This window comes from Lonchura striata, chromosome 7 (assembly GCF_046129695.1).
Source record: "Lonchura striata isolate bLonStr1 chromosome 7, bLonStr1.mat, whole genome shotgun sequence".
Taxonomy (NCBI): Eukaryota; Metazoa; Chordata; class Aves; order Passeriformes; family Estrildidae; genus Lonchura; species Lonchura striata.
Window position 1 is genome coordinate 4068933 of NC_134609.1, and position 20484 is coordinate 4089416.

At 41.3% G+C, this 20484-nt stretch overlaps 1 protein-coding gene across 7 annotated transcripts in view; it reads left to right on the forward strand.

Moving 5' to 3' along the window:
- The window catches only part of ANK3 (ankyrin 3), a 191747-nt gene that overhangs the window by 124727 nt on the left and 46536 nt on the right, over positions 1-20484 (forward strand). For 4 of the 7 annotated variants that reach the window (XM_077784523.1, XM_077784526.1, XM_077784527.1 and 1 more), the window contains 3 exons: positions 3726-3832; positions 10708-10932; positions 13971-14125. In XM_077784523.1, coding sequence (XP_077640649.1) covers positions 3726-3832; positions 10708-10932; positions 13971-14125 — 487 coding nt within the window. Of the gene's footprint in view, positions 1-3725; positions 3833-7877; positions 7911-10707; positions 10933-13970; positions 14126-20484 lie in introns of all 7 variants that reach the window. The other 3 variants (XM_077784522.1, XM_077784524.1, XM_077784525.1) reach the window with 1 other exon arrangement.

The window sequence follows — 20484 nt, forward strand, 5'->3', positions numbered from 1 at the left end:
AACTTTCTGCCATTACTTCTCCAAACCTCCATGTCCTGACAAAAATATATCCATCCTTTGTAATTCTTGTGGTTTTCTGCCCAGCCCAGCCCTAGCTTTTGGCTGAAACAGGAGAAGTGCACTTGGAAGATGAAGAATGTCCTTGCCCCTCTTTCTCATCCCTCTGTACATTAATGGGCTCCTAGATAATCTCTGCTATGGCAGTAGAAAGCAGGGGGGAAAAGCACTATTGTGTTCCACCAATGAGATTCACGTGATCTTTGTAGTTTGAAGCCAATAATCTGAAAGTCTATCTGGGAACTGAGAGGAATCGAGGCTATTTTGGAAATCACACTACTTTGAAACAGTGATCCATTGCCTGTGTATGCCATTTCCTCTCCTTTTGTACAGCTTAGAACCTGTCTGGAGTTCATGGCAGCAGCAAAGTCAATTATTGGAAATTAATTTTATCACAAACATCAGTATGTAAAAGAGTAAGGAACATTTGCCTACCTCTTGGTCTAGTTAAGATAGCAGATCCCATCACCTCTCCCCAGGATCCCTGGTAGACTTGGGAGACTAGAAGGAGTCAAATGAGGAAGATTTGAAACCATTCTTTACTGAATCTCACTGCCAGCATAACACATGAAGTGTTAGAGAAGAGTTTCTAATAATTCTTTAGAAGTCATGATATTCTCCATTGTTTGCATTTGGTGGTTTATTGCTGACCCTGTTCACAGGGAACTCTGAATCCAGCCCACACTGCTCCTCATAACCTGGCTGGAGCAAAGTTAAAATTTCTGTGTTCTGGCATGTTACCTTGGATGCAGCAACTCAGACTAAATCCAAATGACTTCTCCATGGAATAATTTACATCAACCTCTGAATTTAATCAGCCAAAGGCAGGATGACTTGGGCTGTCCATTAAATAGCAGCTTGCTGAATCACTTCAGTCTGGATAAATTCATCTGGGAGGAAGCATAAATTTTTCTGTTTGCTGAACTTTGATATTACACAGCCTGGATATTCAGTTATGCAACCAGCAGGATTCTTGCCAGCAGAACCCTCAGTATTTTTATACACACATTTGCATCTAAGGTTGCCACACCCTTTAGCAATGCATTTTTAATCTCCCCCAGTCCAGGGAGAGATCACTGGGACCTGACCAAACATAGAATGGATCCTGTGATTTAATGTCACTGGCAATGTGCTATCTTCTGGACTGCTTATATTGCAATTTACACAGGAAATTTTTTTTTTTTTTTTTTAGTGCATGGAAAATCCAGCACCTCAACAGGCTGAAAAAATGAGATTCACATATGTGTGTTCTGTGTAAGATGAGTGTGTCTAGCTATCAGCTTTTCCTACTCTGTTTCTCCACCAAATTATTAGCTGCAGACTTCAGGCTTTTGCTTGCTCTGCATATGTCCAAAAGATCTGTTTGACTGCACTTGGTCAGAAAGGAATGCTTTAAAAAAACCCAGTCACCTGGTGTGCAGACCATGTCTCAGGTCATGGAGCTGGACTGAGGAACTCCACCTAGGTGTGTAGGCAAACCTAGAGCACATCCATGGGTGCAGGAGCACCTCTGTCTAGCACAGATTATTTTGGAGTGATGGTATTTCCTTGGAATTTATATGGCTCTGTGTTTAGTTTTCTCTATCCCACTGCTAAGGGAGCATAAGCATTATTCATCTGTTACAGGGACCCTGACCCCACATTTATTTGTTGCTGTGTGTCCTGGTGCATGCTTGGGCCTTGGTGCAGTGGCTCTGTACAGCTTAGGAGGCCTTTCAGAGACAAATAACAAATTGTATTGTTCCTTTTGTCCCACTTCTTGTCTTTTTTTGCTTTGTCCTATTTTTGATGATAAAGTTTATCACTGATCAAAAGAATACATTTATTTTTGTTTATCTACATTTTTACAATGCCTGAGACAACCTGTCTGAATCTTACACTGTTTGGTATCAAAAGTAATAACGTGCTCAGTGTGAGCTCTTACAAATCATTTGGAATAGCAGAAATCCCCAGTGTTGGCTTTCCTGCCTAAACCACAGGCTCTCCAGGAAATGTTGGAGAATCCCTAGTATCGTATTGGAAAGACTAAGAAAACTGTCTTAGTTAAACTAAATTATGACACATACTTCAAATGGCACTAATTAAGTCCACTTGGGATGCTTAATTGCCATTGTTTTGACAGCATTCATTTTACCTTTTATGTCTGATGGTGTATTTTGCTGTTTTGCATATGAAAGTTTGCCCTCTGTTGTTGTTGAACTGCCAGATCTCAAGTACATCTGTTACAGCACAAAGTTTAACAAAAGATCCTTCACTGAAGTGTTGAACCAGGGAAAGGAGGAGGCACCAAGCCAGGAGTGACAGAGCAAAGCTGCGCTCTGCAGGGGTTTCTGTTGAAGGGCAATAAATTACAGTGTCAATAGTTTTTGGAAGGAAACCTGGGATCCTCATTTCTAATGAAAGAAATGCCTAAAGAGTGCAGTTTTTTGGAAACCCCAGAGTGATGGGAGTGTTGCACATTCCGGCCAGCAACACAACAACTCTCTGCCTGCTTATCTTGTGGAAGCTTCTCAAGAGAAGTACTTTTGTGTGTTTATGACTGAATTTGCCAGATTTACTTCTCATGCTGATATTTCTATTCAAAATAATTAATTTCCACTACCAGCATGTGTCAACATATTAAAAAAACATAGGTGGAAATAATAAGATTTTAGAAGCATGCGCTTGGCTCTGGTTTGACTTGAACTCACTGAATTTGATTTGAAAACAGCCCATGAGGTTTCAGTCCAAACAGGCTGCTCTCTCTAGCTGCATTTGCCTCTAAGCAGCAAACAACCTACTTAGAGGAAACACTGACATTTTTAACACCATCTTGGGTGAAGACTATGTGTTGCTCTTTGACTTACTTGTATTGATGTAATTTATGATGGTGCTTCTTAAATTGGCGAGATGCTTTATTATCACCCTGGAAATAGGGGGAAACAGTACTTGAAATGTAGTTGTTTTCATTTCCCAAGACTAGAGAAACAAAGGAAAACAAGTATTTTTCTGGACTGGCTTTGCTGCCCAGTAGGAGGATTTGTAGTGTGAGGGGTGTTGTGGGGCACAGGGTGTGAATGTCCATGTGCGTGGGCAGCAGGAGAAACAAGTCACACCTCAGAGGCTGTCCCAGGGGGAGTTAATTATAGCCTCACAGGGTTAAGGCTATTTCTGTCCAGATGAGCAGGGGCAGTGGCACTCCACAAAACAGTGCCCGTGCTGGTTGTGTAAAACCAACCTCCTCCTGCATGCACAGCCTCAGTGAAACTCCCAGGGAAGTTATTCCCAGGTTCTGCTGCAACAAGGATCTATCCAATGGCATCCTCTGAGCAGTGGTGTTACACTGCCTGTCTGCATGCTGTGTGACTGCAGTACAAATGGTAATTTTTTTTTTTTCAATCTTTTTAACCTGGCACATTAAAGTAAGTAAAGACTGGGGAGAGACATTCTTGAAATGGAAGGAAGTGCAAAAAGTGTGCAAAAAGAATGCTTGAAGAGACAAGAGTTTGTGTGTGTATTTCATATTTCCATTACAGGATGTCCAGTAATTTAACCCTGGAGGTATCAGCACTGTTAAAATGGAAAGGACTAGATCTAAATGTAATATAATTATATTAACAAGCTTGTATTTAAGACAAGTGTTTCTAATGTTAATTTTAATTTTCAATTTATTCTGTTTTGTTTTGAAGCACCTGACGTTTCAAAGGGAGTTTGATTCTGATTCTCTCAGGCACTATAGCTGGGCTGCAGACACCTTGGACAATGTTAACCTTGTTTCGAGTCCCATCCATTCTGGGTAGGTCACTTAACAGTTTTCCTTTATCTGTATTGTATTGGAACTGTATTGTTAGGTGCAGAACACAGCCTGCTCTAATGGCTGATAACACTGTCTGTTCCTGCTCCACTTGAAGCCAGTGGCAAAATTCACACTGACTTCAAGGAGGGTGCTTAATAACAGGAGTCAGTCTAAATTCTTGAATACCAAACCAAAAACTTACTTCTGCTTTTAATTTTCTGAATGGCTGAACACTGTAATCCTGCAGGCTTCTCTTTAAGAATCCTGTTTTGCTTTTTCTTTTGCTTATGCTTTGTTTTAAATGTCATAAATTATTTTGTTTGCATTGTGTTAAATTATTTGGAATATGAAATCAGAGATAGAATGTTTTGCTTTCTGTTCTTTCATGGAGGAAAAAATGAGGAGCTTTAATTTGGTCTCTTATTTTATTTATACTTCAAGCTCCTGCCTAGTCTCAATATCTGTAGTTTGATTTTAGTGGTGCTATTTGTTTACTTATGAGTCATCACTGTAATTTAGGTGCTTCTTGACAGTGCCACACAGATTTGATTTAAATGCAGTAGTAGCGATGTCTGAATGCATATTGTAAAAATTTGCAAATGAATGTGTAAGTAATCTTTGCATATTATTAGATTGTCTAGTGTAAATATTTGTTGTTTAGTTTTTGAGGTCAGGACATAAAATCTCATATCCGCTTTAATTTACTTCCCCATTTTGTGACTAATTACATTCCTGTCATAAAAATGAGTGTGGCACATACCAAAATATTTCATTTCCAATACAGCAAGCCCCACAAATCTAAAGCTACAGTCCCACAATGCACATCTGCATCTGCTGAACAGATCTGTACAACAGTGGATTTTTAGGTCCCAAGCTGATAAAACAATGCACACGGCCAGTACTAGCATTAAAATGTCAAGAATTGCAGTATGAAAAGCTGAAGATTGTTGGTTATCATGGAACGGTGCACTGGCAAAGGACCTCAGAGAGCTGGTAGCCCAACCCTTTCCTTTGCTGTAGGATAAAATGTAACCAAGCCATTCCTGAAAGATATTTAATGTCCTGATAATCACTAAAAATAAGAGATTCTATAGGCCCCAAGCTTCAGGGGTCCACTATCTTTTGTTGTACTATTTCTTCCCCTAATGCTCAGCTTAACATTTCATTGCTGCAGGCTTCTATTTCTTACCCATAGTGGATATCCACTGTCAAATCCATAGTGGGCATAGAGAACAGTATCTTACTGGTCTCTTAATTGTTTTCTGTGTCTGAAGACATGTAATCCTGCATTTTAGACTGAAATGCCCCAGACCCTCCTAGGTGGTGCTTTCCCCATGCCAGCACATCCCTGCTGCTCTGCCCCAGCTCTCCCCTCTTCGATGAGAGCTTGTTTGTAAGCCAGGATTTCCACCTCCTTGGTCTGACACGCAGCACAGTTAAGCAGTCCCACAATAAGAGTTATCCTTTTGGTAATTTCACTTTCTATTGGTGGCTGTGATCTGCTAGAATTTCTCGTCTCTCTCTTGAAATCCTGAAGTTTGGTTAATTTTTACTGGTGTTGTGTTCAAGTGCTTGGTTTCCCCCCTCTGTTTGCATTTGTCTCTATGGTATTTCAGTTTGCTGGTTCTAGCTCCTTTTTCCCATTTATTAGCAAGAGAGCTTTTAATTCTGATCCTATTTTCCCAAGACACTTCAGACCTTTTTTCTGTGCTGAAATTGAGAAGACATTTAGCCTACTACCTGTGCCAGGACAGTACAGTGAAATATGCCCTTGAAGTTCCCTTTCAGTGTAACAGGAAAGCACTGATGGTATCTCTTTTGAGTAATTTCTCAGGTGATCCTGCACTTACCTTATCTGTACTCTACCTCCATTGCTTGCTGAGGTACCCAGGCAGTACTTCCACACATCAAAGACGGAATTAAAATTCATTTGGAATTAATTGCTCTTGCCACTTATATTTTCGGTTCATTTTTATTTTGAGACTGGTGGTAGGAAAGGTGCAATATCTTGACTAATTACCTTGATCCTTTAGGCCCTTATAGAGTGATTATTAAATAATTTATTCCTGAATATTTCCTGGTAATTTGGGTTAGACTGATTGATCTAAAATTTTCTGGTTTCTTTTCATCCTGATAGAAGATAGAGCTGATGTTTTCATTCTGCCAGTCCTCTGGGACAATACTTGCCTGCCCTTAGGTCTTCAGCCTGTTCACCAGTGGTTCCAGCCCTCCAAAACATAGATTCTGTGGACAAGGGGGCTTTCACATAAGATCTGCTCCCTTGTACACAGGCTCTCTCAATTGCAGAGGTGGTCTAAGCTGCTGCCCAGAGAGGAGCAAACCATGGGGCTGGGTGGCAGGGAGAGGACAGATATCCTCCAAACAGATATAGTTCTCCAGATGGGCATAAACCAAAATATTCTCCAGACATACAGGGCTTTTCCGACCCATTACATTTTTTATTTGACATAGAAAATCCATCAGAAGTGATACTCTGAGGATTCAGTTCCTTTGTCAGGAAAAAAACCCCAAATCTCACTTGTTGCTTATTTACTTTTCAGTTGTGTCCCCATATTATAATATCCTGTTTGATTCTCCTGGTTATCTTCACCTAGAGGCAATCAACAGATGTTCCCTTCTAATCTTCCAGCCCCTCAGGCCATCTGATATGCAGAGGACCATGACTTTTCACGTCTCCTGTGCCAGTTTTTCCTGAACAGCAAATGCTTTACCTAAACAGCTTGTTTGAGGTGCTTCATGCCTGTCTTTGTCCCCAGTTCTGTCTGTGGCTGGGTCAGGGGCTGCCAGCCCTGGTGGTGTGGTGGCCCCGTGGCCAGGCTCTGAGCCCACAGCCCTTGGCCATCTCCAGCATCCCAGGGCTCCCCCATGTGCCATGCCAGGAGCACCACTGCTGCCTCGGGTCCCTCTTTCCCCATCTGCCCACTGTCAGGAGAAAGCATCAATGCTCCTTCTTATTTCCTAGCCCAGGCAGAGGGGGAATTCTGGGAGTGGGATGTGGAGATCCACAATGTATCAGTGAAAGGGGAAGAAAGTAGAAATTCTTGGCAGCGATTCCAACTCTTCTGGTTTTTCCTTTTTTCAAGCCAAGAGAATGTTTTATGTTTTTCTTCTTGAGTTCAGATAAGTTGTTTTGCCAGCATATGTTTTGAACAGGGTCCATTGTAAGCAGCACACTGAAATACATCATGAATCTTGAGGCCTCTGGAAGGGTAGAGACCCTCACCAAAATGACCTTCAGCTGTCAGATGTGAACTTACTCCTGCAGCTTTCCCAAAGTAATATGTGGGTGTTCTCTCTTTGTGTTGCCTTTAACTCCTTCATTTTCCTAGCTGAAAGAAAGAAATAAGTGTGCCACACTGCCTTCCAATATTGAAAAGCTCAGAAATACTGGATCCAGTATTGTAAAGTGGAATAAATCAGATTCATTATAGTTAACTGTATTTTAAATTATATTAATTATATGTAGTTTAAATGATATGAACTGTATATAATTTACTCCAACCTGCTGTGCACACAGAACTTGTTTTTGACAGCAGTGCAATGGATGGCATGGACTGATACTCCTTTCAAGCATCCTGCCACTCATATGTTTATACATTATGCTTTGGAAAATAAACTCTTGCTCTAGAAAAATAAACACTGCTCTAGAAAAGTGCAAGAACTGGTTTTCAATGGCACACAGGAGCATGTTTTTGGAATTCAATGAAGTTGTGTTGCAATAAATTCTCTGCCACCTAAGTAAGCAGCAAATGCTTTTCTCCTTGTGCTTCTGCATTTTCCAGAAAATTTAGAGGGTTATGCCTCCCTTTCAGATTTTTTTTCATGTGTAGCATATTTTATATGACATATGTCACAATATGTGAAGCAAATGCCAAATAATTTCTAAAGCTGGCCTTCAAACATGTTGCTTTTGTTGTTTTTCTGATTGTTACTTTTTCTTTGCACTTATTATTGATATTTTCTGTTGCTTGCCTCTAATTATCTTACATTAATTTTCCCATTTGCTTTCCAAATTATTTTGCAGCTATTCCTCTCCACTCCCCCAGTATGATTCAAGGTGATAACTCAGTGCTTTCTGTGAATCCTCATTTTATTTTGTTTTTTAAACTTTTTTTTTCCCACAGAGTGTGCGTAGATGTTTGTAGTGCATCCAACCACATTCTCATCCCTTCCATGTATCCGAGTAGAAATGCTCATTAGCCTTTAGCATTGTGTTTTAGAGGTCATATTGTAGTTTCCATTGTTAGTGCAACATTAATTTAGGTAAGCATCAGCTACTAATGTTTTTAGCTAGAAAGTGCATGAAATACTGTTTGGAATTGTTGTTATTGTTTTACACGGTAAGTTACTAATCAGAAAATTAAACAAGGAAATAATTCATTAATAAGCTGCTGACAGTGATTGCCTTTCTCTGGGAGCAATATGCACAAAGGTTGTGCTGCAGGTTTTGTCTGCAGTGTGGTGCAGACACCAAAGCTGGAAGGGTTGGTTCCTGCCCTGGGGCACATGCTCATGCCAAGGGTTATTCACCCTTGCTGTGAGCAGTGTGCAGTAGCAGTGCAAGGCTCCTGTTTGCTGAGGCTGGTCTGACCTTAAAATCTACAGCCTGAACATCCCTGGTAACTCAGGGACTGATTTTTGTAGGTACTTAGTTTTAACTTCTATTGATTTTTATTATTTTTTTTTAATTATGAATTTAAGACACTTGATTTAGGTGCCTAGAGATTTTTGGCAATTCACTCTTAAATGCTTTCCATCATTTAAATAGTTTGGGTACAGAAGACAGCATCTTATTTGAGTGTAAGTTTTGGCATTTTTGCACTAGATGAAAGCCTCCTTTTCATTATTAATTCTGAGGTGGCTTAACAAGCCAGTAACCATGTACATTATGGGCAGCTCTCCAAAACATTGCTTTGTGCTGGGCCATCAGGCCAAGCCCAGCCTTGCCAAGCTCCCCTGAAGGCTCCTCCATGGTGCTCTGACCAGCTGTGCCTCCCTGGAGCTGCTGCAGCTTCAGCCCTGGGGATGCTCCAGCCAGGCATCCCTCCACCCTGCAAACTTCCAGTCTGAGAGGGCCCCAGGGCCAGCTAAGCATCATAAATACTCAGATTATAATCGCTATTTATAGAGTATATAATTTAAAGATTGAGCATACTGGTTCTGACACAGGTCTAATGTTTGTGGAAAGCATTTGGTTAGCTAAGATCCTGTCCTGCTGAAACAATTCCTCTTGTGAGGAGCTGGGATACCCTAGTGGCAACATTTGGATTTGTTGGAGTGTACAGTGCATTTACCTAGGAGAGAAACATGGAACATGGATACAGTTTTTCTGTATGAAAAATACTGTGAAATATCATGCCTCAGTTTTGTAAAGTGTCTGGCACATGAGAAATTGTAAATTTGGGCTAGGGTCATCTCAGAAAGCAGTTTTACCTCCCCATCTTTACTGATGGAATTTAATTTGAAGAAAGGCAATGTAACAACCTCTTGATCTGGAACTCAGCTGGACAACATTTCCATTGTACTTCCTATATTTATAGCTTGTGTCCCTACTTGCTTCCCTCCTGCAGACCGCTAAATACCAAATGTTGATTTCTCTCCTGCTTTTGTGCAGATTTTTCCCACCCATGCTGGCCAGACTTCTGAATGCAGTTTCTCTGCAGGCCTGGCCAGTGCCTGTCAGTGCTGCTGTTGATATCCTGCTGGTCTCAAAGCAAATGGAACTGTGTTGCACAAATTCCCAGTCCTACTTCAGAGCACTTGGGGGCTTTTTTCCAAGAGCCATCCCAATCCCCTGGATTACTGGCTGACACTCTTAGTTCACTTTTCTGTCAGGAGCCAGGAAATTAAATTGATTCACCTGTTAGTCACATGAAGGTTTAGTTCTTAAAAGCTGGAAATTTTGGCAACAGCCTTGAAAATAGTGAAGCCACATGACAGATGTGTCAGCTATGCCAGTGTCTGTCATACAGAAGGAACAAACAAAATATGTACTGGCTTCAAGACTGAGCTGGTAACTTGTGTCCCTCTTGGTACCAGCCTGTTATTGCATCTTCTACCTGAAGCTATTCTAATATGAATTGTTAATTTTAATTATTCCCATGTTAATAGAAAGGATTTTATTAAAAAATATACCACTCATCATTTACAAATATAATTTCTTACCCCCTTATGAAGAAATGGAAAGTTATGCATTGGAATGACACTAGCAAGTGCGATTTTTCTTTAATGTCTCTTTTTTTTGCTAATGAATCTAATCTTCAAAGAGAAGTAATGGCATGATTTCCTCCAGGGAGCCAACAGCCTAAAGGAAGTTATGTACTTGGTAGTCATCACTTATCTTCCCCATCAGTGGAAGCCCTTAGCAGCCTGGTCTCTCACCCATCTTGCTGGCATTTGCTCTGGCATCCATCAAGAGTAGTTGCAAATGAGGCAGAGGGAAGGTTTTAGAGAATGAGGTTCCTAAAATAATAAGCATTTTTGATTCTCCTTTTTCTACACTGTCTGGTTGCTTTATGCATGTGAGGCTAATTACTCTCATTTGCGGACAAAGAGATGTTTTAAAATGCTAACAAACCACTACTAATACACTACTTGTGTACAATTTAATCCAAATTGCTCAGTAGAACATGGTCATTTCACCATGATGTTACTAGAGCTTTAGTAATTCCTGCTTTTGATAACCAGTAGTTGACATGCAAGCACAAATTTTAAAAGGATCTTTATGTTCTTTTTAGTTTAGCTGAGGTCGGGATGACTTTTCTAATGTTTTGAAGTCTGTGTCTGCTGATGTTTTGCTGATCTTCTGCTTGTTTCAAGACGACTTTCACTGAAGTGTTTTCTTTTTTGTGCAGTTTCCTGGTGAGTTTTATGGTGGACGCACGCGGGGGTTCCATGCGGGGCAGTCGGCACCATGGCATGAGGATCATCATCCCGCCGCGGAAGTGCACGGCGCCCACCCGCATCACCTGCCGCCTGGTCAAGAGGCACAAACTGGCCAGCCCACCACCCATGGTTGAAGGAGAAGGATTGGCAAGTCGCCTTGTAGAAATGGGGCCAGCAGGGGCACAGTTTTTAGGGTGAGTTGTTCCGTGAGTTTAATTGTTTATGCTCATGTCGCACCTTTCGTTCCCTTTATCCTTCAAGTAGTTAAACATTGACTCATCTGAGCTCGTAGCACAGGCTACTTAACTTAAAGCATTAAAAAATGCCAACCTGCCATTCTTTCTGTAAAGAACCCTTGCATTTTAAGGAGAGTTTTGCCTCTTTGATGACTGCAGGATGGAGGTGAAGGTAAGGAAGGCTAGGTCCCATCCCCATCTAGTCATGCAGCCCTGCTTTGGGAGTCAGGAGGTGTCACACACTGAAAACCCAGAGCAGGTTTTGACCCTCCTGCTTGTAGAGTATTTAGAGAAACAGCACTATCACAAAGAATTGTCTAGAGACACCCACAGGGACCCAGATACTGAGCTCTGTTCCCAGCATGTGCACGGCTCCCTCTGGAGTTGCTGGGAGCTGCCTCCGTCCTGTGGAGCCAAACCACTTGGAGCACCTGCTGTGGAGTGGTGGTACAAGTAGCACCAGTGCTAGGAACTGTTTTTAAAGCTTAAAATAGGGGAAACAATCCACTATGATGTGGCCTTTTTTTTTCCTAATTATAAATTTTGTTCATTACCGTGAGTGGCACCCTGGTATAAACTGCTGGTTCTGTCGGGAATGACAGCTTGTTCCTAATTTCCCCTTCTCGTTTCTCTTCCTGCTGCATGGATGTTATTCAGTAAACTGCATCTTCCTAAAAGTCCTCCCCCTCTAAATGAGGGTGAGAGCATGGTTAGCCGAATCCTGCAGCTTGGTCCACAAGGAACAAAATTTATTGGGTAGGATATGTACGGAAAAGATACAGAATGTCTACAGTTTTTCTTTTGTTTCCAATTTTTTGTTAATCCCATTATTTTCTTTAAGTTTCCTAAAACTTTCAGTTGATTTATGTCACTGAAAGAAAATCATAGTGGCTTGATTTAATATAGCTCTGCTATTACCTTGTGCTTATAGGCATGTAAAATTCACTGCCAGCATTCTGCTTTCATGACTTCTGTGCTTTTGTAATTTTTTAAATTTGAAGTGTTTTCTACTGCATTAAGTACATTTTAATACACAGTGGCAGTCCTTTAAGTTCAACCCTGTGGTAGAGAAGGTATTTACAGGCCTCAAGTGAGACTGCTTTGGGAAGAGCATCTGTAAAATGTGATCACATAAAGTCCATTATGTATGAAAGATTATTCAGAAAAAAATGTTATCAAGTGAATTAATTGATTCAGAAAGATTGGAGAAATACTAGCCTTTCCAACCTGCAAGAGGCATCTTGTTAAAATAAATTTACAAAGCCAAGTATGCTACCCAACGGGACTGCTGTGTATAGTCTAAACATGTAAGGATGTTTCCATATGTTTTTAATTGTTGTTTTCAAACCATATTGTGAAATTTATTGCATTAGGTTTTCAAAATATTGGTGAGTGTTTGGTGTTCCAAACCTGTTCAATACCTTCTCACTGAGTATTCTCGTTAAATGTCATGCACAAAATTGTGTAGTTTCTAAATATTTACAGAGACAGTATCTGAAATATTGGCCTGCAAAGATTGTACTACAGCCTTAGTTTTCAGCTTGTGCTCCTTTTGAACTAGAGAGTAAATATCTTAAGCAATGTATTTGAATTTTTGTTGTTTTCTTGCTGTGCACAATGGGAGAGAGCAGCTACATTCCTGGTTTTTTGTTAAAGGATTTGAGACTTGAATAATAGACTGGGTGTTGCTAAAAGCATCTAAAATATATATTAATTACATTATTTTTTTTTTTTTTTCATGGGGAAAAAAAGACTAACTCTTCTCCCTGGGAATTTCATGTGCAAACTGGGCCTCAGGCTAGTTTGTTTTTCCCCATGATGGCTGCTGTGATTTCACGCTCAAGTGATGGATTGGTTAATGCACCCAACCCCTGGCAGATGTACAGTACCATGAAATGCTGCACCCTTCTCCCATCATGTGACACTGCTTTTAACCAAGTTGTTACAAAGCAGTTAAACCCTTTACAACCTCTGTAGGAAAATAATGATACTGTCTATTTAAATGTCTTAAAGCTGCATAATCCATAAATGTTCACTTACTGTGTGATTTCAGTCGGTTTGTCTTAGCATACTTTAAAATGCATATCCTGCCTGTGAAGTGTTTGGCAACAGTGTCTGTTTTGTTGAGGAATGGCACATGAAGTGAATGGTAGTTTCTGTTGGTTGTTCATACAAACTGTTCAGTAATGCACTTGCAGTCCTCTGTTGAAGGTACCTTGTCTGGTGACATAGGTGTATTATTAACCACCTTCTCATTCCCTTTCCTTCCCCCAAAAATGTTTGACAGTAACTAATATAAATGTGGTCATGATGTTGTGCAACCCAGAGAAGTCCATTCTGAAATGATGTAATGACTCCCTGGTGATGTTTGCTGTGCAGAGATTGCAACTGTGATGCTGGCCATGAGAACCAGAAAGTGGAGCTAAAGAAAAACAGCCTCTTTTATTTCACAGGAGCTGCATCAACAGAGAGCCAGGGAGAGCTTTGAAAACTATGGGACTTAGTTTGAAGTTCAAAATCTGCATAAGCGCATGGCTCCTGTTACAGTCAGTGGCTGTTGCATGCACTGGGATAGACAGACTGCTTCTGAACTGACTTTGTCCCTTCAAACTCTCTGAGCCAAATCCAAACTTTGACTATGCTAATGCCAGCTAAAAGTCAGCAGTGCTGTGTGCTGGAGGCAGGTTGGATCACCTACACCCTGGGATAAATGAGCAAGGAGAACTTTCCTTACTAAAAGTTGTCACTATTTTTTTCCTGGAGGCAAATATTTCAAAAGATTTGCACTAAAAACAAACTGTATACTAGTATTTTTCATTTATCCATTAATATAGTTTAAATTATTAAGGATTGTGCAGCTTTGGCAATTTTAAAAGCATTTTTACTGTAACAGTGTTAACTATTAAACATGACTGTAGTATTCTTAAGGACCTATAGGAAATTGAGGACAGTGAGGAAATATAGGGTTAAAAATCACATGGTTCCTTTTTCCCTAGCCCTGTCATAGTGGAAATCCCACATTTTGGATCAATGCGAGGCAAGGAAAGAGAACTGATCGTGCTCCGAAGTGAGAACGGTGAAACGTGGAAAGAGCACCAGTATGACAGCAAACATGAAGACTTAACTGAAATACTAAATGGCATGGATGAAGGTAAATATTTTCTCAAAGCTTTAGCCTTGCCTTTGTGAAGGCTTGCTAACATGGGCTGACCAAAGCAAACTAAAACAGAGCAGGGGATGTCTGACTTCAGGGAATACAGTATTTTTAAACTGATGGAAAGGGCATAAAGGAAAAACTGTTCTGCAGTGGCCTGGAGACATCCTGAAATGAGTGGTGAATTTTGGTCTGAAGTCTTGCCAAGTTTAAGCAGAGTTTGCACAGTTGCTTTCCAGCATGAGTTTGAGAATAACACCCAGCTGGAGGTACACGTGTCTCTGCTGCTCAGGCAGGGCCACGGGAAGGTCATTCCCAACCAACGATGAAGTGTAAATATCAGCTCTGTGGGGCTTTCCCTCAGACACAGAGCCTGGCCCCCAGAGCATTCTTATTTCAAATGGCATTGTTAGAGATTGCCTCCCACAAGTACACAACCTGCCTTCCTGATGCCCATCTGGGAAGTCTGGCTCCCTTCTTTTGCTTGAGCGTTGCTGTTGGTGTGAGAGTCCCTCAAGATGAGGGGACCCAGCTGTACAAGTCCATCAGGAGATGCTGTCACAGGTGATTGCTGAAAATAAATTGTGTGCAAAGCCAGGCTGTGGGGCTGCAATGATTCCTTGGCACCACTGCTTTCTTTTCTAGCAAGCATTTTTCAGTGCTGATAAACCATTGCTCGAGCTCTTCACATCTGAGTGTGAATGAAGCAGTTTGTGGTGTGAACTTTGGCTTTGCAGAAGGGTTTATCCACAGGATTTTCCCTGGATAACCTACAGAAAGTCATAGTGTGATAGCCTACACGCTGCAGGAAAGTTCTTTCATTATCAGCAAAAGCATGTGCAGGGAATGATGGGGCTGTGGATGGCAGCTCTGGGGGTGTCTGTGGGGGAGCCCTGCCTTTGATTTCAGCCTTTCCTTGTTTGATGAGGGCAGCCTCAGCAAAAGGCATGCCTTGGGAATGTGGGGAGTTGTGCTGTTGTGAGGGTCTCCCTGGGCATCTGAAATACAGCATTTTTACCAATTTCCTGATCTGGGAATGGGGACAACAGGAAAGGCTTCACTTTGAAGTATTTGAACTGCACCTGAGCTTGTACAAACACAAAGCAACAGCAAAGATCTGCTTGCTTTTTGATGATCTATTGTAGCTATTTATTTCAAAATAAATGTAATAGAACCAACCAGACAGGAGGGCAGAAACACTGCAAATGTTCTGCCAGTGGGTTTGGAAAAATAAAATAAACCTCATCACTGAATGGTACCTAAAAGCAGTGGAACAGGCAAGAGATGGACACGGTCCAGGATAGTATGGCTTGGGGAATTATGATTGCTGCGGGATTGAATGCAGTAGTTGCAGCCTTTGAAAAAGAAAAATCTCCCCACTGCCCCTCTGCATGGGATGAGGAGTGATGATTTGGTATTTGGGCGAAGTAGTGGTGCCTTGACAGGGGTGAGGTAGTCAGCACTGATCAGCAGCTTGCTTATTTGTTTAATGTGCTTTTCAAACTGAGCTCAGTTTGATTTGGGGATAGGAAATCTGGGCCCAGAAATATTGTTCTGAAGTGCTGCAGCTTGCAACACTTATGGAAGGGCTCACATATGGATAAATTGACAATTTACAGAGATTAGTTCAATAAAGAAAAACACTTTGAGAGAGGTGGACCTGAAGCCCTCAGGACTCAGAGCCCAGAACAATCAGCTTCACAATATGGAGCCACAGGACAACTTTCTGATCTACTGAGGGTTTCAGGTGGCTCTTTCCTTCTGGGGAAGTGCTGTTTGAGGTTGGGTATAAGTGCAGCCAAATAATCACACAAAGTACGATGAACTTTATCCTGTTAGAGTGAAAATATTTGACGCCTTAAAAGCCAAACCTCAGGAATGGCTTTTACAAAACCAGGCAATCGTTTGTGAGAGGAAAAGGAGAAAAATACTGCAGACACATTCACTGTAGTGATTATTTGTTCAGTTTGTTTTAACTTAATCCTTCTCTAGCTAGGAAAGCAAATAAAAAAATAAAACCACCCTGCATTAAAATAGTGCAAGGCTTTTGACATTCCACTCTAGTTTAAATGACACCTTTGCAATGTAAAAGGTCTTCCAAGCAATGACCAAAAAATTACAAATTTGTAGACTTGAGTGGGTTGGGTTTTTTTGAACTTTTTTTTTTTTTTTGGGGGGGGAGGGGGGGGTTGAACTTTTAGTGTTTTGTTAAAAAATACCACAGACTTTCCTCAGGGGGAGTATCTTGCATCTCTCAGAAGGCATAATTTTGAAAGAAGTTTTATTCCAGGTATGAACTCTGGAGGCAGAAGCAAGCTGTAATTTAAATAAAAAGCAGCCACATAGTCATTTAGAGAAATTTAGTGTGTCTTTGCAGGAAAACTCATGTGTCTTTGCAAGAAGTGCCAGGAGGTGCTGCAGGAGTGTTCTGTTAAAGGAGCTTCTCTGTCAAACCTGCTGTGCTCACAAGTCCTTTAGCCGTGTGGGGAAGGAGGGCAGTCAGACCTTTAGCACAGGTTCTGTGTGGCAGTCAGACCTCTAGCACAGGTTCTGTTTGGCAGTCAGACCTCTAGCCCCGGGGCTACTGCTCCCTTAGATAACAGCACAACTTGTGGGTTATTCTCATCAGAGAACAATGAACCATGATGGAAAGAGCCTGTTTTTTTTTTTTTTTGGTGCAGTCAGGTTTCTGCTTAAATAGGTTTTATTTTAAGGATAGTGCTGTACTTAAGCAAATACAGGAAACTTGGCATTTTTAGGAGAAGGAGGAGTGTGGCTGCAAACACAAGGGTAGCAATTCACACTTCTTGGCCGTATTACATTTATTTATACTTGAATCAAATAAAATATATGTGGAATTTATTTTTGGAATTTATTATTTTTTTAGGAAGAAGCTCTCTGCCTTTTAATTGGTAAATACATCATGTTTTCAGACAGGCTCCTTTTATAGATAACTTCTATTTGCTTTTAACATTCCTTCACCCTTTAGAGGTAGCTGTAGACAAATTGTGGGCACAAATGCACACACTGGGGTAGCTAATCTTTTAAAAGTTATTTGCAAACTAGTGAGTGAGCCAAGAAATGCAAATACTTGTGGCTACGGTAAGCTTGCAGCTGCACAGTGTGGTTTCAGATGGGAAGCAGGAGTTTTTACAGAACTGAATTGACAGATCATACTGGAGTGTGACCTTGTTTATGCTTGAAGTTTAAAATACCACCATAAATCACTCTGCGGTGATTTTGCCACCTTTCCAAGAAAAGTTTTTAAACATATTACTGTTAAACTGTATGTTGTGAATGGCAAGATAAGAGACTACACAAAAATAGCCATAAAGGATATTGCCTTGTTTGTGGGTGAAGGATCCTTGTGGCCCTGGGAGTGTCTAGTTATGAGTGTGAAACACTGAGGCTGGGAGGGTGGGTCTGGTTTACCAGCATCTTCCTGTCCTCAGTTTCTCCTTGCCCCTTGCCATGTGCTCTCTCTGCCTCCATCCCCCTGCTGGAGTTTTCTCCATGTGGAAGCTGCCTCCTGCATGCCATGCTCTTAGCACAGCAATTCCTCAATGGGCACATCTCTGTATGGGGAGAACTGCATGTGCTGCAGACTGGGCACTGTGACAAGGTCAGCTCTGCTCCAGCCAGGACTGAGGGAGGGTTGCATGACTCAGAGATCTGTTCAGTCTGGGAGGTACAGGTGAGATTTGCTTTTTCAGTGCTAGCAAAATTCTTTTGAGGTCCTGGCAAGGGAAACCAGATCCACACAAAGACACCTTGAAGCTCATGAAACAGCCAGGTGTTCTGTGACTCATCTTGCTGTATTTTGAGTCAAAAGACTCTTGCTCTGTGTTACCTTATCTGAAAGTGAAAAAAGAAAGGTATTAGATGTGGGTGAACTTGATCCACAACTGCCTCTCACCAGAGAGAGCTGGTGTGATTGCTTTCCTTGACCTGAGATTGCCTGTGTGAGGTCCCTCTTGACCTTGGAGGACATGGCTGGGTTTCTCTTCTCCAGTCCTGGAGCCTTAATGTTCATGTGGCAGCATGCAGCACACACTGTAATGTTCTTTTCCTGTCTCCTTCCCCTCTCCCCATCTCCTCTCTCCTCCATCACTCCTGGGGAAGATCAGACACCAAACCATTGCAGGATAAGTGTACCATACACATGGGTGGCAGGAGAAGAGAAGACTTCTGTGCACATTATATTCACAATACCTTTCTCTTGCCTCACTAAAGCTGAGTGGCTGTAAGAGTTCTTGGGCTGTTAGCATAAGCCTGGGAGGGAGTGACATTGGGAGATTCTTCCCAGTCCTGCCACTAACCTTTCTGCTGTGCTTTACTCTGCCACTAACCTTTCCATGCTTTGCTGTCCCTGTCTGCATGAGGGGGTGCACAGCATACTTCTCTGGGGCTAAAACCCCCTTCCCTCCAAAACTCAACCATCTAACCAAAAGTGCTTTAAGGTTTATCATTGGAACACTCTGCCCAGGAATGAAGTGTCAGCAGCTGAGGGAAATAGTAATGATGATATCTCCCTCTGTAAAATGCATGAGGTGTGTTTGGGAAACGTGACCTCTCCCAGAACTAGTTTTCCCTGTTTCATTAATTCTGTCCTGCTAACACTGCATTTCTCAGGGCAGTGAGAGAGATGGTTTGATTGCTCATAATTTTTTTTTTTTTTTTTTCTGTTAGAGGGCAACTTTATACAGAAGCTTACATATGTATTATCCAAACATAACCTCCCTATATATAGTTCAACTCCTCTCTATGACCTACTGTTGCCCTTCCACTCTTACCTTCCCATCTTCCTCCTCTGAAGGAGAGTGCCTGCCAGGTTCAAAGGACTTTGAAATGTTCTTGCTTAAATCACTATTTTTCTACTTCAGGAGAACTTTAATTATCCTCCACCTCTGTGAGCATTTTACAGTGGGTTTTTTTCTCTAGCAACAAACAGGAGATGATGAGGAATTACCAGTTAAGATGGATGATACCTGCCTGGGAGTGTAGCAATCCAGTTTGTCTCCTGCACAAGCCATTGCTTCCAGAGGCTGCAGGCAGAGTGACTAATTCATTAGAGGGCTTCAGATATCAATCTGTGAGTTAAAGTAAATGGAAGCTGACATTATGATAAGAAATTATCCACTTCTGGTAGGTACATATGATCCACAGCACCACTGTGAGATTAATCCAAACTATCTGCTGAATGTTTTAAAATGGAAAACTGACATTTTACCAAATTTGCATTCTAATTCTCTTGGAACTTAATTGAGCTTACATGCTTAGAGGAGTAAAATGTCTCAGTTGCAAAGTATTTTACAGGTGTCTTTTGCCTTAGTATTATTTCTGGTCTTCCTGCTTTCTCTTTCTGGATGTGATAAAAATGTCATCTTTTGAGGAACAAACTTTATTTAGAAATTCCCATTTTAAGGAGGAAAATAAGAGCTGAAATTTGTGGAATGCTGCAATGAAATCCAATTACAAGAGATAAAAAGGCCAAGTGCAAGAAGTTACAAGGAGAAATGCATGAGAGTTATATAATTATCTCAATTTATGTGTGGTGTTTATATCACAGGGATTTCACCAATGCATTTGGGGCACCAATACAAAAAAAAAATATATATATATATATGTATGCACACACACATATAGTTGCAAAAGTCATCATATTTTTGTTGTATCACAGAGTTTTCCCCAGCGCATATATGAGGAAAACTATGTCATGTGCTTACCTGATTAATAGGAATAGGTACTCTATGCACCTTTCTGAGCCCTGGTGACCCTACAAACTGGGAATGGGACTGAGAGCATTAATGGTCGATGACCTGACTCTATTTTAGTTGGTTTTGAGGATGCATTAAGGTTCTCTAGGAACTGGGGGGCACACTGCAGTTATTTTGGGACAGATAACCAAATGGCTGGAATCCTGATGTGAAAGGGAAGCTTGCTCCTGGTTCACTGGTAGTGCTGGGAGACAGCTCTGTTGCTTCCACTGTTTCATGGAGAACTTGGTGTCTGGTGTGGATTTTTTGGATGCCAATCTGGGCAGTAACTGTCTCAGGTGGCCAAGTTCTGGATTGCACACCTGGCATGAAGGGAGATAGGTCATGAACTGACTGGGATCTCCTGTGGTTTTCTTTATGTCAGAACCATATGGGGAAAGAGGCTGGGAATAATTTGGAGCTATGCACAGAAAGATCAAATAGAAATAAGAGAGGGAAGAAGCTTGACTATCTTCTTCAGCTCTGCTTGGATTTTTATGCTGTGTGACAAACATCCTGTGGCAGCTGTCACACCTGACTACTTAGGTGTCCTAGCAAATCTTTTTGTCTATTGCTGTTGGCCCTCATTGTCAAGATTTA